The sequence below is a fragment of the Galeopterus variegatus genome, unplaced genomic scaffold (assembly GCF_000696425.1).
Source record: "Galeopterus variegatus unplaced genomic scaffold, G_variegatus-3.0.2 Scaffold2467, whole genome shotgun sequence".
Classification (NCBI taxonomy): Eukaryota; Metazoa; Chordata; class Mammalia; order Dermoptera; family Cynocephalidae; genus Galeopterus; species Galeopterus variegatus.
In genome coordinates this window covers 108,041-121,705 of record NW_007728578.1, presented here as the reverse complement: position 1 = coordinate 121,705, position 13,665 = coordinate 108,041, and the positions used below count along the sequence as shown (strand labels likewise).

The window sequence follows — 13,665 nt, the reverse complement described above, 5'->3', positions numbered from 1 at the left end:
TAGGAGAGGCTCCACCACCTTGGGTATGCTAGTGAATAACTAGGAGGGGTGGAAGGGGGTGGCGATGCCTGTTGGGTGTGGGGAGTTTTCTGAGGTCCTGTAGGACAGCAGGCATGGCCTTGGAGCTCTGCTGATTTAAGTTCTAATGCTATTATGACCACTTGGATACTCAGGGCTGGTGAAGCTGGGACAAAGAACTCACAGTGATCTTATCTCTGAATCCTTGCATACAACAACCCTGTGATCATTAAAAAAAAAAAACCACCATGAGTTACTTTCCCACTGCTACCAGATGGTAGCACTAAGAGTCCAATGTGATCAGTGTGATGGAAAGACCAAGATCTTTCCACTTCAGCCTAAGGCCTCTCCCTCTGCCGTCCCATCTCTTGTCACAGGAATGTGTTCTAGGTAGTCAGCCTAGGCCTCAGGCCCTCTTCAGGCAGTCAAGAGGTTAAGAGAAGGGAGGGAAATGTAGTGTGGGTCCAGAAGCAATGGCCCAGGCAGAAAGGCACAATGGCCCAGGCCCTGGATCCATAAAGATAAAGGCAACACTGGTCCTTTGCAGCTGGGCAGAGGGAGGGAGGTTAGAAACCAGAACAAGGTGAGCAGGAATCAGGCAATGAAGGGGTGGGGTGCAGGAAGCAAACAGCCTGCTCCTGTAGATTGGCCTTGTCCCCCTCCACCTGCTGTGGAAACACAGCAGCCCAGAGCTGCGGGACATCAGGAACTTTCTGTCCTGGGCAGCTTTACATGCGCACAGCTTAGTGAGAACACCGCCCCAAGCCTCTGAGCCAGGGAGTGCAGTCTACGGGATTTGTGAAAGTTTGTTTTTGTCTTGCAGGGGCTTTGTCCCCATGTGATTCATTAATTGACCCATTGCTCCTTAGAGCTGCAAGGAGCCTGCTAGTTCAGGCCATTAAGTCCCTTCTGTGGGCCTAATTGATTGCCTGACATCACAGGCCTAACAACATAATCCATTTGTCCTGATTTGATTTTCTTCTTTTCAAGAGGCTTCCTCGGCAGCCAGGTTTTCTCATTACGCTATGATTCATCTGTATGGTAATTCCCATTAGAATCAGTATCTCAGACATGATTCATGTTTGGAAATATTAAGCATTATTTAGAGAAAAGCCTGTTACATTCACAGCCACAGGGAATTTCTGCGAGAGAAAACCCTTTGAATGAAGGGTTAGCATTTCTTGAGTTTTGCACTGTGCTGGACTCTGGGCTAGGGGCTTTGGGAGATACAGAGATGAATAGGCCTTCGGCCCTGCCCTCAGTAGCTCCTATTCTAGAAGGGAGATGATGTGGTTGTGTTTGTGGGATGGATCATATGTATAAGTACCGTCCCAGATAAAAGGTGATGTGTTCTCCTTAAAGTCTAAGGTAGTAGTTTGCAAACTATAGCAGGAATCAGAATCACCTGGAAGGCTTGTTAAAGCACAGAATACTGCGTTCCAGCGCCAGAGTTTTTGATTCAGTAGGACCGGGATGGGGCCACGGATTTGCATTTCTGACAAGTTCCTGGATGATGAAGACGCTGCTGGTCTGAGGACCACACTTTAGGACTACAGCTCTGAGGCTTCAATTATTTCACCGTTGCCCCATTTCTCATTGCCTGCAGTGTGCTAAGCAATGTGGCCTGTGCTGGGGACAAAATGTTGAATAAGAAATAGTTCCTGCCCCAGTGGGAACTCACAGCCTAGAAAGGGAGTAAACAGTGATTTATATACTACACAGGAAGTGCCACTGCAGAGTTTTGCAGAGTGCACAGAAAGGAACATGATCTCATTTCTTGCTGGAACCTAGGAGGGGTTCTCCTTTTTAGATGTTTTCTACAGTAATAAAAGTTCAGCTTACTTTCTGTAGAATTCGGTGGCACAGCTCTGGTTAATTGGCCTAATCTTAGCAAGGCTCTTTAAAGTTTCTGGTTCTCTGAAGTTCTGTTTGGTCAGTGTCTTGTGCATGGTCTGAATACTCTCAGTAGAATGGAATTCTATGCACAGGCACTTGAATGGAATGTGGATTCAAGAGCAGAGGAAACGGCAGCCTGCTACCAAAATCCTACTCTCCATCCTTGCCCGTCAGGTCTCCAAGCTGCCAAGCTACCACCCCCTCCAACAGCCTCACTGTTTGTGTCGACTCTTCAGGAAATTTGGCCATTCTTACGTCATTGCATTTTGTTTACACACAGACATCTATCAGAAACGAAACTTCCAGCATCTTCAACCTTCTAGAACACTGCTTCTAGATTTCAGAAGTTAGGAAAGAAGCCCATGAGACCAGTAAAAGGGGTTTCCAAACCATAGTGCAGCGGTCTTACATTTCATGCCATGAGCAAGGCCCCTACATTGGTAGCCACCTATTAACTCACAGTTAACACAGAGTTAAAATAAGTGTGATTATTTTTTCTAGCTCAGGGTACTTTAAGAATCACATTATGGAGAGGATAAGAGTGCTATTAGAAGTGGATGTATAGTCACTAGTGAGAAATGACAGCTGATATTGAAGGAGAACACTGATTAGAGGGAGGGAAACAGGAGAACTTAATAGCATTAAAGAATAATGATAATCAAAATAATCATAAAAATTAAGGTTAATTAATACCCTCCATCCCCCACTTAAGAAGGTGAGGAAGTATGAATCATAGAACAGTAACACTAAGAGGGACCTTGAAGATAGTGTTGGTTGGCCCCTGCATGTTAACGATAAGAAAACTGGAGTGGGGGCAGGGGGTATGGGGCAGGAGGAAGGAGTTTCCAGTCATTTGCCCAGCATCACAAAGTTATTAACAGATTGTGCGTCTCTCCAGCACAGTCTGTTGTTTTTTGGGTTTTTTGTTTGTTTGTTTTGTTTTTTTTAAATCACTGCTCTCAAGCTTTTCCTATAGTCTCTATAACTACAACTCAATATTCGTTGAATTGATTTAGGGGAGTCAATACATGAATCCATGTCCTGTTTTTTTTAAGCGCCGATCCTTCCAAATTATCATTTTTATGAAGAATTAGGATGGAAAATGGATCAAATTAAGTACCCTTGACTCTAAGCCAATCAGCAAATGTTAATGGAATAATGTTAAACTATTGGTAAATTTCTCAGGACTGGCCACATTTGGTTAGTAGCAATTAAAGCCTCATTGGGCTACAGCTATTGTGAATACTTTGTAAAGATTTGATGCTATTCCATTTGATTTTTGTTATCTGGTGTTCAGCAAATGCAGGTGACAATACAATGTCACCTGTGGTTCAGATGAATCCCAATAGATTCAAAAAAACTGAAGGATGCTAGCCAAGTATTTGGTGAAGACATAGAATAGAGAAATTCACCGTTCAGTCAAGAACTATTTATTGAGGAGCTATAATGCCAAGCACTGTTTTAGACACTAGAGTTAGAGCAATGAGAAAAAGAAATAAAGTTCTCATGCAGCTGACATTCTAGTCAATAAACAAAGAGAGATGGAGGGATCATAACTACAGTTACCCCTCTCTTGAAAGTACTTCCTTTGACATCTGTAGTAGGATTCCCTAACTTTTTGGTTTGGTAGTTAACAGCACTGGCTTAGGGTTGGAGAGTCCTGATACTAAGTCCTAGCTGTATGCACATTATTAGTTCCTTATTTTTAAATGCTGGTAACAGTAGGACCTCTTCATAGAGCTGTTCTGAGCTTTAAAAGAAATTGTATCTAAATGCCCAGTGCCTAATTCATTTTGAGCACTCAATAAATGTAATTATTACAAGTGTTATTATTTTGAGGCAAAAGACCCCTCAGTAACAAGGTTTTTTTTTCTGTTGAAAGATTTCTGAAGTTATGCCATCAGATCTTGGAACATCATAATTTTCCATAACTGTGATTTCAGAAAGACAGCTTTTGTAACAGAACAAGTACGAGATTGACTCCCCTTGACAATACCCTCTTTGACTCCAGTAGAAGTCAAGTCAAGACAAAGCCTTTTCTTTCTGGCTGTACAGAAAGAAGAAGAGCTTTCCTTCTGGGTGAGTGCTGTGGCTGTGGTGTGTCTGGCTGCTTCATGCCTTTTAGCGCATTAAAGGCTTTCTCTCCGTATGAATTACCCTGGCTCTCTTCAGCCTCGGTTTGTTTGTTTTATTTTGTTTTGGGCCTGAACTCCATGTCCCAGTGTTGGTTCCTACAGGCACCTCTCTTTCTTGAGTCACAAGGAACTGCAAATGTTTTTTAAGTGTTTCTTCAAGTGTTGTCTAAGCACTGCTTGTTTTTCTGTAAGTAGCTTCATTGTATCAAGGTCATTTTGCTCACATGACTCCAAGCCATGTCATCCCACGGTACCTGCTACGATGGGCGGAGTATAATTCTGTGGAAAGGATCCATTCACAGTTCACAGTGGTGGTTAAACCTAGGAGCTGTGAGGGGTGCTGATTACAGCCTTGATCTATAGTTCTTTATGTAAATCTTAAATCTACAAGAACTTAACAATGACCAAATATAGAAATCTTGACTCTTTTCCTTTCCTTATTTCTGACAACTTCAGCAAATCCTATAGAATCTATAGCCAAAACACATCTAGACTATATATATAATACTCAGCAGTTTTTATTCACTTATTTGGTCTTCTTGTTTATTGTCTGCCTTCTCCACTAAAATGAAGCTCTTCTTCCTCACTGTTGGATACTCAGCAAGTGGGCTTGGCACAAGGTGTGTGCTCAGTAAATATTAATTAATTGTTGAATAACTGAGTGGACACACAGCTTTTTAGCAGTCTTGGATGCCGTGTGTGACATGTTGCCTTCTTTCAGGAAAGATATTGGCCCATATAGGGCAGTATTCTGTCTAGTTTTCAGCACTTTCTATTACCACATTAATCAAGTGAGATAAATCTTATATATTTTTAAAACTGTAAATCTCCATATAAAGGAAACATATTTGGTCATTCATTAGTCATAACTTGACTATTTTCAAAAATAATTTAGGGTGACCATGAAAGGAACTATCATGAATAAAAACAATAGCAGCAGTGTAAGAATCACTTAAACCTCTTGCCAGATAACAATATGATCTTTCCCACTGTTGGGCTGTGAGTGTGACAAATGTAGTGCAAGGGATAAAGCTGGACCACGGAGTTGGAGCTATAGAAACCTGGGTTTCCATCCTAGCTTAGCCTCTTCCTAGCTGTGTAAAGTTGACTGTATTTCTCTACCTCCCTAGGCTTACTTAAAATAAATCAGCCTCCTAAATTGTGTGGATTCAATTGTTATGTAATTAACGTACTTACTGTTGTGTCCAACACATCATCATTGCATCAATTAACTTTTACTTTGTAACAAAGCACTCCTAAAACTTAGTGACTTCTCACAACAGTAGTTTATTTAGCCCATGAGCCTGTGACTTGGCTGGGTTGTCCTCCTAGTCTGGGTCCTCTGCTGGGCTCTCTCATGCACCTGTGGTAGGGGTTGGACTGACAATTGGGTGGTCTAGAATCTAGGATGGCCTCACCTTGTGTCTGGCTTGTTGCTATCAGCCAAGGTGACAGGGGTGACTGGGCCATGGTCTCTCATCCTCCAGCAGGCTAGCTTGGGCTTCTTCACATGGTTGTTGCAGAGTTCCCCAAAGCAACAAGAGAGAGTGCTCCAGTGCACAAATATTTTTTAAGACCCTGCTTGTATTACATTTGTTAAATTCCCACTGGTTAAGCAAATCACAAGGCCAGCCCCAAATGAGTGAAGGAAATAATTTATGGCCATTTTTATAGTCTATCACAATCATCATTGTTATGATCATCATAAAAATGAATATTTAATGAGCATTTACTAATTTCTAGGTGCTATTCTAGTCACATTACAAGTATCAAAGCTTGTAATTTTAGCCACAACCTTATAAGGCAGATTCTATTGTTTCCCCATATGGGAGAAAAGGAAATGGAGGTACAAAATGGCAAAGCCACGGTCACACAGCTGGGAAGCAGGGAAGCTTCAATGCTCCAGAGCCACACTTGTGACTGTTCTATTCTGCCTTCTCATGCACTATGTATATGTGGGATTTCCCATGATTTCTTCTTTGTTATACATGGGTGATCCAATAAGAGATAATAACCTAATTTTGACATGTTCCCTGAGCATAGTCATGTCTACCACCACTTTGTCCACACTTGAGCATTTTTCCATAAGTACCTTGAATTCCACTCAGCCCATATTGGTGGGACTGTGTTGTGTTAGTCCAGATCTTGGTAGAAATTTTTGATCTCTTTCTGGTTCTTTGTGGTGGGGGTGCGGCAGTGGTAATGACTGCTCAGAGCTTCATTCTTAAAGCACTTCATCCTTTATTTCTTCAGACAAGTTTGGGGGCTTGGAAACAAGTGGCTGATGGCAATGCTGAGTCATTACTTAATATATACATAACATTTATATATGTTTAGTAATAGTTTCTTGGAGGTGACTTGCAACATCTTTTGAGAGCATAGACTATGGCTCTTTCCCTGTATTCTCAGAAACTAGCACAGGCAAGAGCACACACAGGACACATTGGAGTAGTGCAGTACCTGGTGTTGTATATATCTACATCCATATCCATAGCTCATTAAGACAGCGGTCACAAACACATATACTAATGGTGACTAGATACTGGCCAGGCATGATCAACTAGCGAGTGCTGTGGACTGGTGCCAGCTGGAGAACTTGTACTCCATCTAACGGTGGAAGGTCTAGCCATCTGACACCACGTGTGAATGCTCAGTGTTACCAGATTGTTCCACTTTTCAGGAGATGCTGTAACTTCAAATGTGTTTGTAAACTTTCTTGATTTTAGAACACTATGTGTCAGATGAAACCAATCTGTTGGCTGAATCTGGCCCATGGCCAACCAATTTGTGATCCCCCTACATCAGGTACTTTTGGCACCTCTGTATTGCATTATAACTATCCTGAAGGCCAGTTATGGGGAGACACAGAATAAGGCGGAGATGGAACAGTGAATAATAGAGGAAAGACTTCAAGTAGGATGGGTGATTGTGTATTTCAGAGATTCCACAGAGGTCAAGGATGGGAATAAGAAAAGGCCATCAGATTAGAGCAAATCATTTGGTACAACACTGCATCTACAGACTAACTGTTGTTTTTTTTAAAAAAAATCATGGTCATATAATATGGGAAATACTCAGACACTCAGTTATAACAAAATAAAACAGATTTCTTTACTCTGACCCTTCTAATTGTCTATAATTTTCTATTATGCAATGTCCAAACAGGGGAATATTTACTGAGTTTTTCAAACTTCCATGATCAAGGACTCCTTAGGTCCTGCAATCCCTTGTAGATCTGATGTTTTGATGAACACCTTAGAAAGCTGGATAAGGGACAGAATGAGCCACTGGGAATCTTTGGAGGCTGGAACGCATGAGGGAGCCAGTGAGGCCTGCTGAGCCAGCACTGCAGCTGGGGAGGTAAAGCAAGCAGGCCAACCACCAGCAACCCGGAACAGGCGGCGGAGTAACCTTTCTTTCTTTCTTTTTTTTTTAAAAAAAAACCTTTTAGCATCATTCCTCTGCTAAACACAAACAAACAAAAAAACATCAAGGGTTGCTCACCTCTGATGGTTTGAAGCTCTTTGCTTTCACTTTCAAGCCTCTACTTTATCAGGCTGAGGGCCCTTACTCATTTCCCAGTTACTCCTCACACCTACTATCTGCTCTAAAGGCCCCAGCTACTGGCTGTCCTTAGAAGAAATTCTGTGCTTTCCAGCCTCTTCTCTCTTGCTTACATCATTAGTTGCCTCCCAGCTGCTCCAGTTAGAGCCATGCCCGCTTTGCAAGGTACAAGTCAAACCCTAACTTCCCTATTAAGTCTTCCTTAGCCATCAAACCTCACTGTGGGTTCTTTTCCCTGAGCTTCTAGAGCATTTACTTCTGAAGGACTTGCTTGGGACTTGGTATGTTGAGGATTAACTGTGTGATTTGGAGCTGAGGGAAGAAAATCATGTCCTATGCTCTGCAGCTCCCTATCCCTATTTGCCTTCACAATACACCTAAATAAGTTTAGGGTGATATTGCCCAGCAACACATAAGAGCAAGGGTATAACCCGTCACACTGAATTTTATAGGCTGTGCATGGGGCAGGGTCTGTGTAATGCATGTTGAACAATTGCATTAGAATGGACTGGAGACATGGTTGGAAACCTGTTCTAATAGTCTAATCTTCTTGAATTAATTCTTGGTGAATTCAGGTGATAAAAGGAGAGGAAATAAGTATGGTGACAGAGACAGGACAGGAATGGATCCTTTGGATGTGGGAGGTGAAGGAGGAAGAGAAAAAAGGATTCAAAGACTTTGATCTCAGCTGATGGATTGGAGGATTATGCCCACGAGAGAAATAGAGACAATCTCCTTACCCATGATGCTCTCGTCCTCACTTGAGTTTGAGCATGGAGAAAAGCTTCCCCATGAATGTCAGACTGAAGTGTTCCATGAGGCAGACAGACCTGGGACACTCTTGAGAGTCCAAGAGAACAAAAAGGAAAGGTTTGCCCTTGTCTCTCTGCAAAAGAGCTTTGTTCTGTTGAGCAGGAGGAGAAACTTGAGCTGAATATATTTTTGGTTGGTACAGCTTGTAAGTGCTCTGTTTGATAGCGGGGTTGTTTGAATGGCCTATTTCATAACTACACATAGCTTTTCCAAATAAACGGTGTCTGTAGAATGTTCAGGTTAATGCATGAGTCCAGTGCTCAAGAGTGTTTGTGCTTAGAGCGACTGAGCCTTCTTTCTTAATAAGTCATCTTGGCATTCTGTCAACAAGTTAATTTGCTTTTCTAAGAAACTAGATTAATACTTCCTGTACTTTGTGCTATTCACAGATCTACAATGCAGTGAGAAAGGGAGAAGAAACAGAAGATACAGTTGGATCTCTTCTCCATTTCTTCACAAAGCTCCCAGCCTCCGAGACAGCCCATGGAAGGATTACTGTTGGTCCGTGCTTAAAGCAGTGTGTCCAAGACACCACATGTGAGTATCGTGCCACCCTCCAAAGGACTTCCATATCTCAGTACATCACCGGTTCTCTCCTAGAAGCAACTACGTCTTTAGGAGCAAGAAGTGGCCTTCTCAGTTCTTTTGGAGGATCCACTGGACGAATGATGCTAAAAGGTAATGTCTGAAATTCAGTTTTAACTTTCACCTTTGACTGCAGAGAAGAATCTAAGTTACCATTAATGCATGTCCTGATGGAAAAATGAGTTCACTTATCAGTGACTATATGTAAAAGTAACTGCTTTTGGAGAATATAAAAAGGTGGTCCCCTACCAAAATCCCTTAAGTTTCCAAATAATAAGCAATAAGAGGTTGATTTTTTTTTCAAAAGAAGTAAATGGCTCAAATGTTATCTTTAATTTTTTTAATTAATTATTCAGACAGGTGATTTCTCCTAGAGGTAGTCCATGACAGATGTGAATTACTGTGATAAGATGTTAGCAAACAAGTGTGGTTATGTGTTCTCAGTAAAACCCAACAGTGGTCAGGAACTGAGTGAAATAGAGATCTCCTTCATAACTGAATCAGTAGGTTACCTATAGGCCAGAAAAGCCAAGAGCCATCTTCCAGTGACTACCATCTTAAAGGACAAGATAGGCAGGCATCCTGCTGAAAATGAAAGCCAATGGAAAATGGGGTCCCTCAGCATCTGAACTTCCCAGCTACTTCCCATGAGTAGCAGACAAGCAGGTCAGAAATGGCAGTGCATCAAAGAACCTTAGAGACTTGTGCACTGCACAGCTGTCATAAGCTGCTTGGCAGCCGTCCCTGGCAGGAAGCTGCCAGCCAGACAGGGACCATGCAGAGCAGCATTCCATGGCCTAGGGGCTGCCAAGAGCTCCATCTGACACCCGGCCATTTCTCTCGAGGAGAGTAGCTATTGTCCCTTCACAGCAAACCCTGAGACCCAGGGTTAGCGAGCCAGTGACCTTCTTCTTGGACCCTCAACCTCTCCTATCCCACCTCCACACCCCTGTGGGCAAGGCTAAGAGGAACACCACCACTTCCCTGTGTACCATGTTTGGTGCCATGTTGGTTTGTTTTCTAGAGTCACCTTAACTTCTTAACTTCTAGGGATTACTTATAAATGATGAATGAAGAAAAACACAAGATGTGGGAACACTGATCCAAGAGGCTAATGGGGAGAAACTTGGTTTCATATGTTTTTCATCCATTTAACATATTTTTTGAGCCCCTGCTAGGTGCTAGGTACTGGGAAGAGAACAAAACATAATTCCTGACCAGGTGAAGCTTGTAGTCTCTAGGTGGTAAGCAATTTTCCTTACAAATAGGATTCAAAGTTTCTCCACTCTGATGTGGCTCCCAGAGATTGCTAAGCTTGCATTCTCCATCAGTGCTCTTCCCAGGAAGTTGGGCTGAGATTGGCATGTGGAATTGACATTGCTTCAATGCTTGTAACTGTATGCCAGGACCTCATCCTGAGAGTCGATCGACCTGTGTTGATAAGTCGATCGACCTCTGTGCCCGGCAGTGTGTAGGTGTTCGGAGAGATCCTAATGAAGTTCCAGTCGATTTACTTGCCTTTAAGGTGTTTATGATCCCAACGAAGAGGCAAATTTGCATGCATCAAGTAATCAAAGAATAATATGAAACTACAGAGTGTTAATGCCAAATAATGTAGAAGTGGCTCTAAGGGTTGTTTTTTTTTAATTATGCATATTTGTGGGGTACAGCGTGTTGTCTCAATAGCATATATTATTGTACAATGATTCACTTAGGGTGGATAGCATATCCATTACCTAAACATCTAAGTGTTCAAAGAGTTTAGAGAGGGAGTTAATGTTCTACATAATGAATGGAGTGGCCTGAAATGTAAAGCCTCAAACAAAGGTCAATAAACGTCTTTCTTTGTCATTAATTGCTAAAGGACAGATCTCCAGGCTCCCCAACTAAGACAGGCATGCCTCCAGTCTTCCACAGACCTATGAGGAGAAAAAAGGAGGCTGCTGGGTAGTGTGTCCTTTGCCCTGATAGCAACTTGATCTAGATTGCTATTTGCACTTCCTTGTTCAGATTAGCACCTCATAGATCAACATTCCCAGCTCTGGGACTCACTGGATCATCAGCAAATGTATTGAATTTAAGTTGGTATTTTAAGCAGGAGTTGGGAGTTGCTTTAATATTCTGTTTTGCAGCTCTTTCATGGTTTCTGATAACACTCTGTAGGTAGCTCCTGCTAAATAACATGATTAGCTCGTTGCCTTCTGGCCCAAACTGATTCCTGTAGCTTCTGGCTTGCTCTCTTGGAAACCTTTTCAACTTCATTACCTTCTCCTATAGTTTTCAAAGTCTTTTTGTGCTTTACTTAAACTTATGTTTCTTCAACATGTAGTGAAAGAAAATGTATCAAAAACCCAGATAGGTTTCTCACTGCAAAAAATGATAAGTATGTGAGGTAGAATATATGTTAATTAGCCCAATCAAGCCATTCCACAGTGCTTACATATTTCAAAGCATCAGACTGTACATGATAAATATATACCATTTTTATATGTCAATTTAAAAAATTAAATTAAAAAATTTTTTAAAAACACAAACGGGTCCTCATAGTCACAGAGTGTTCACAAAATCTGTAGGATTGGCATATTGGCTAGTAGTTTTGAGCTCTGATGGCCATATACTGTGACAGGGGATCTGGAGGACATGCTGGCTGCTGTGATTTGGTTTTCTGCTTCTTTTATTGTTCAGTGTATGTCCTGTGGCACGGATTTGGCCAACTGCTTTCAGCTTTGAATTGCTAATGAAAATCTATGGGGAGTGTGTAATACACACTTAACCTCCAGTTTATAAATGAGTTGTGTTCTAGAAGTTCATTTCTCAGGAGCTTTGTGGAACTTAGAACACTTTCCTGGAGAAACAGTATTAAATGTTGTAATTTGGCTCCCAGACTCTAGTCCTCAAAGACTTTTTTAACCCGTAACAGTTGAAATCTGCACAATTCCCTTGGAATAAGAGAAAAACACTATTATTGGAGTGCTGAGAATCAGCGTTCAAGAAAAAGCAATTTGAGTAAGTTAAAGCACATTTCTTGTTGAGGGGAAATAATTAAAGATGAGTAAAGAGTTAAAACTTTTATGGAGATTTTGAGAAGAACTTTTAGCTATTTTAGAGACTTTAGATGTCGGCAGCTATAGTTCTTTGTAGGGTTAATTACACTTTGAAACTCATACCTATATGAAAGGATTAGAAAATCATCCCAGTTACTCCCCCCCACCCCGCTTTTTTTTAATGGGATGCTTTTAAATGGAATGAGGAAGGGCAGAAGGAGGCACTGCAAGATTTAATTTTTTTTTTTTTCCCAGAAAGAAAGGGAAAGGAAGAGGGTCAAAAGAATGACCTCTTGCGTGAGAGAAGTCATGTTTGAAGTGGATTAAATGGAATTGAGGAAGGTAGAAAAGAAGAAGGGAGGAAAAAGACAAGTACTGTCTGAGTCCACTTATATGAGGTACTTAGAGCAGTCAGAATCATACAGACAGAAAGTAGAAGGGTGGTTGCCAGGTGCTGGGGGAGGGGGAAAGAAGGAGTAACGGGGAGCTAGTGTTTAATGAGTGTAGATTTTCAGTTCTGTAGGATGAAAAAAGATCTGGAGATCGATGGTAGGATGGTTGCACAACAATATAAATGCACTTAATACCACTGAACTGTACACTTAAAAATGTTAAGATGGTAAATTTTATGTTACATGGTTTTTTACCACAATAGAAAATTGGAAAAAAAAAAAAAAAATAAGGCCGTGTTATGTAGCATTTCCATCCCAAGTCTAGTAAGATGTTAGAAAGAATTGAGGAACTCATCTTCTGGAGGTGGTTACAAGTGATTACAAGACGGGGCTTGCAGCAGCCTTCAGTAGGTGAGAACAGGAGAAGAAAATGTCCAACCAATTGATCGTTTACAAGTCAGTAACTGGTAACTCAAGGCTGGATGGACGAGAGTTCTGCAGTATGACAGCTTTACCACAGTCTGTGGGTTGGTACAGAAAGACAGCCAGCAATCAGTACACAAATATGCCTGGTTTTTGCCTTCAGGGCCTCTGAGGGTGGTCTGTCTTTTAAATTGAAAGTTTGCCAAATGACGAGAGACATTTTCTGATATGAAGCATTGATCAGCTAGGTGTGCCCTTGGTTACAAGAGTGTGCTGTCTCAAAATGGAAAAACTGAGAGCTTATACCATGCGGTCAGGGATGTCCACTACTTTCATGCAGTTAAGATCTTTCTCCTTCCCATATCTGTCTCCTTCTCCCTCTCCCCATTAGCCTTGTTGGAATCACAGGACCAACACCTTATAGCAGTGGCAGTCAAAAGAATTATTGACTTCAATAATCAGGAAGAAGTTTTCAAATCCATTACCTGCTTTTGTTTCTTTTCTTCAGTCTTTTACCTACTGAAAATTATAAAAGAAAGACAAAGTAAAAATGGAGAGGAAAAAGTGAGGTAATTGATGGTTATATAAAGCACTGAAATAGCAAAATTAGAAAAATAAAATGATAAATAAGATTTTTCAAATAACACGGCTAAGTGTTTTCAGATGTGCATATTGTACCAGCCAATATAATAAATTTAGTGCATTAAACTCAATTTTTCCTTCTCAAATTGTTGCTGAGTACAGTTTGTGAATTAAAAGATTAAATATTACATGTAACCAGGACTAAGCTTAGTT

At 41.3% G+C, this 13,665-nt stretch overlaps 1 protein-coding gene across 1 annotated transcript in view; it reads left to right on the top strand.

Moving 5' to 3' along the window:
- LOC103597914 (1-phosphatidylinositol 4,5-bisphosphate phosphodiesterase epsilon-1-like) overlaps positions 1 to 13,665 on the top strand; it is a gene marked incomplete at its 3' end in the record, with an annotated part of 140,943 nt that overhangs the window by 30,154 nt on the left and 97,124 nt on the right. Inside the window, 1 exon segment of the mRNA XM_008581794.1 lies at positions 8,816 to 9,104. Within this exon segment, the coding sequence (XP_008580016.1) occupies positions 8,816 to 9,104 (289 nt within the window).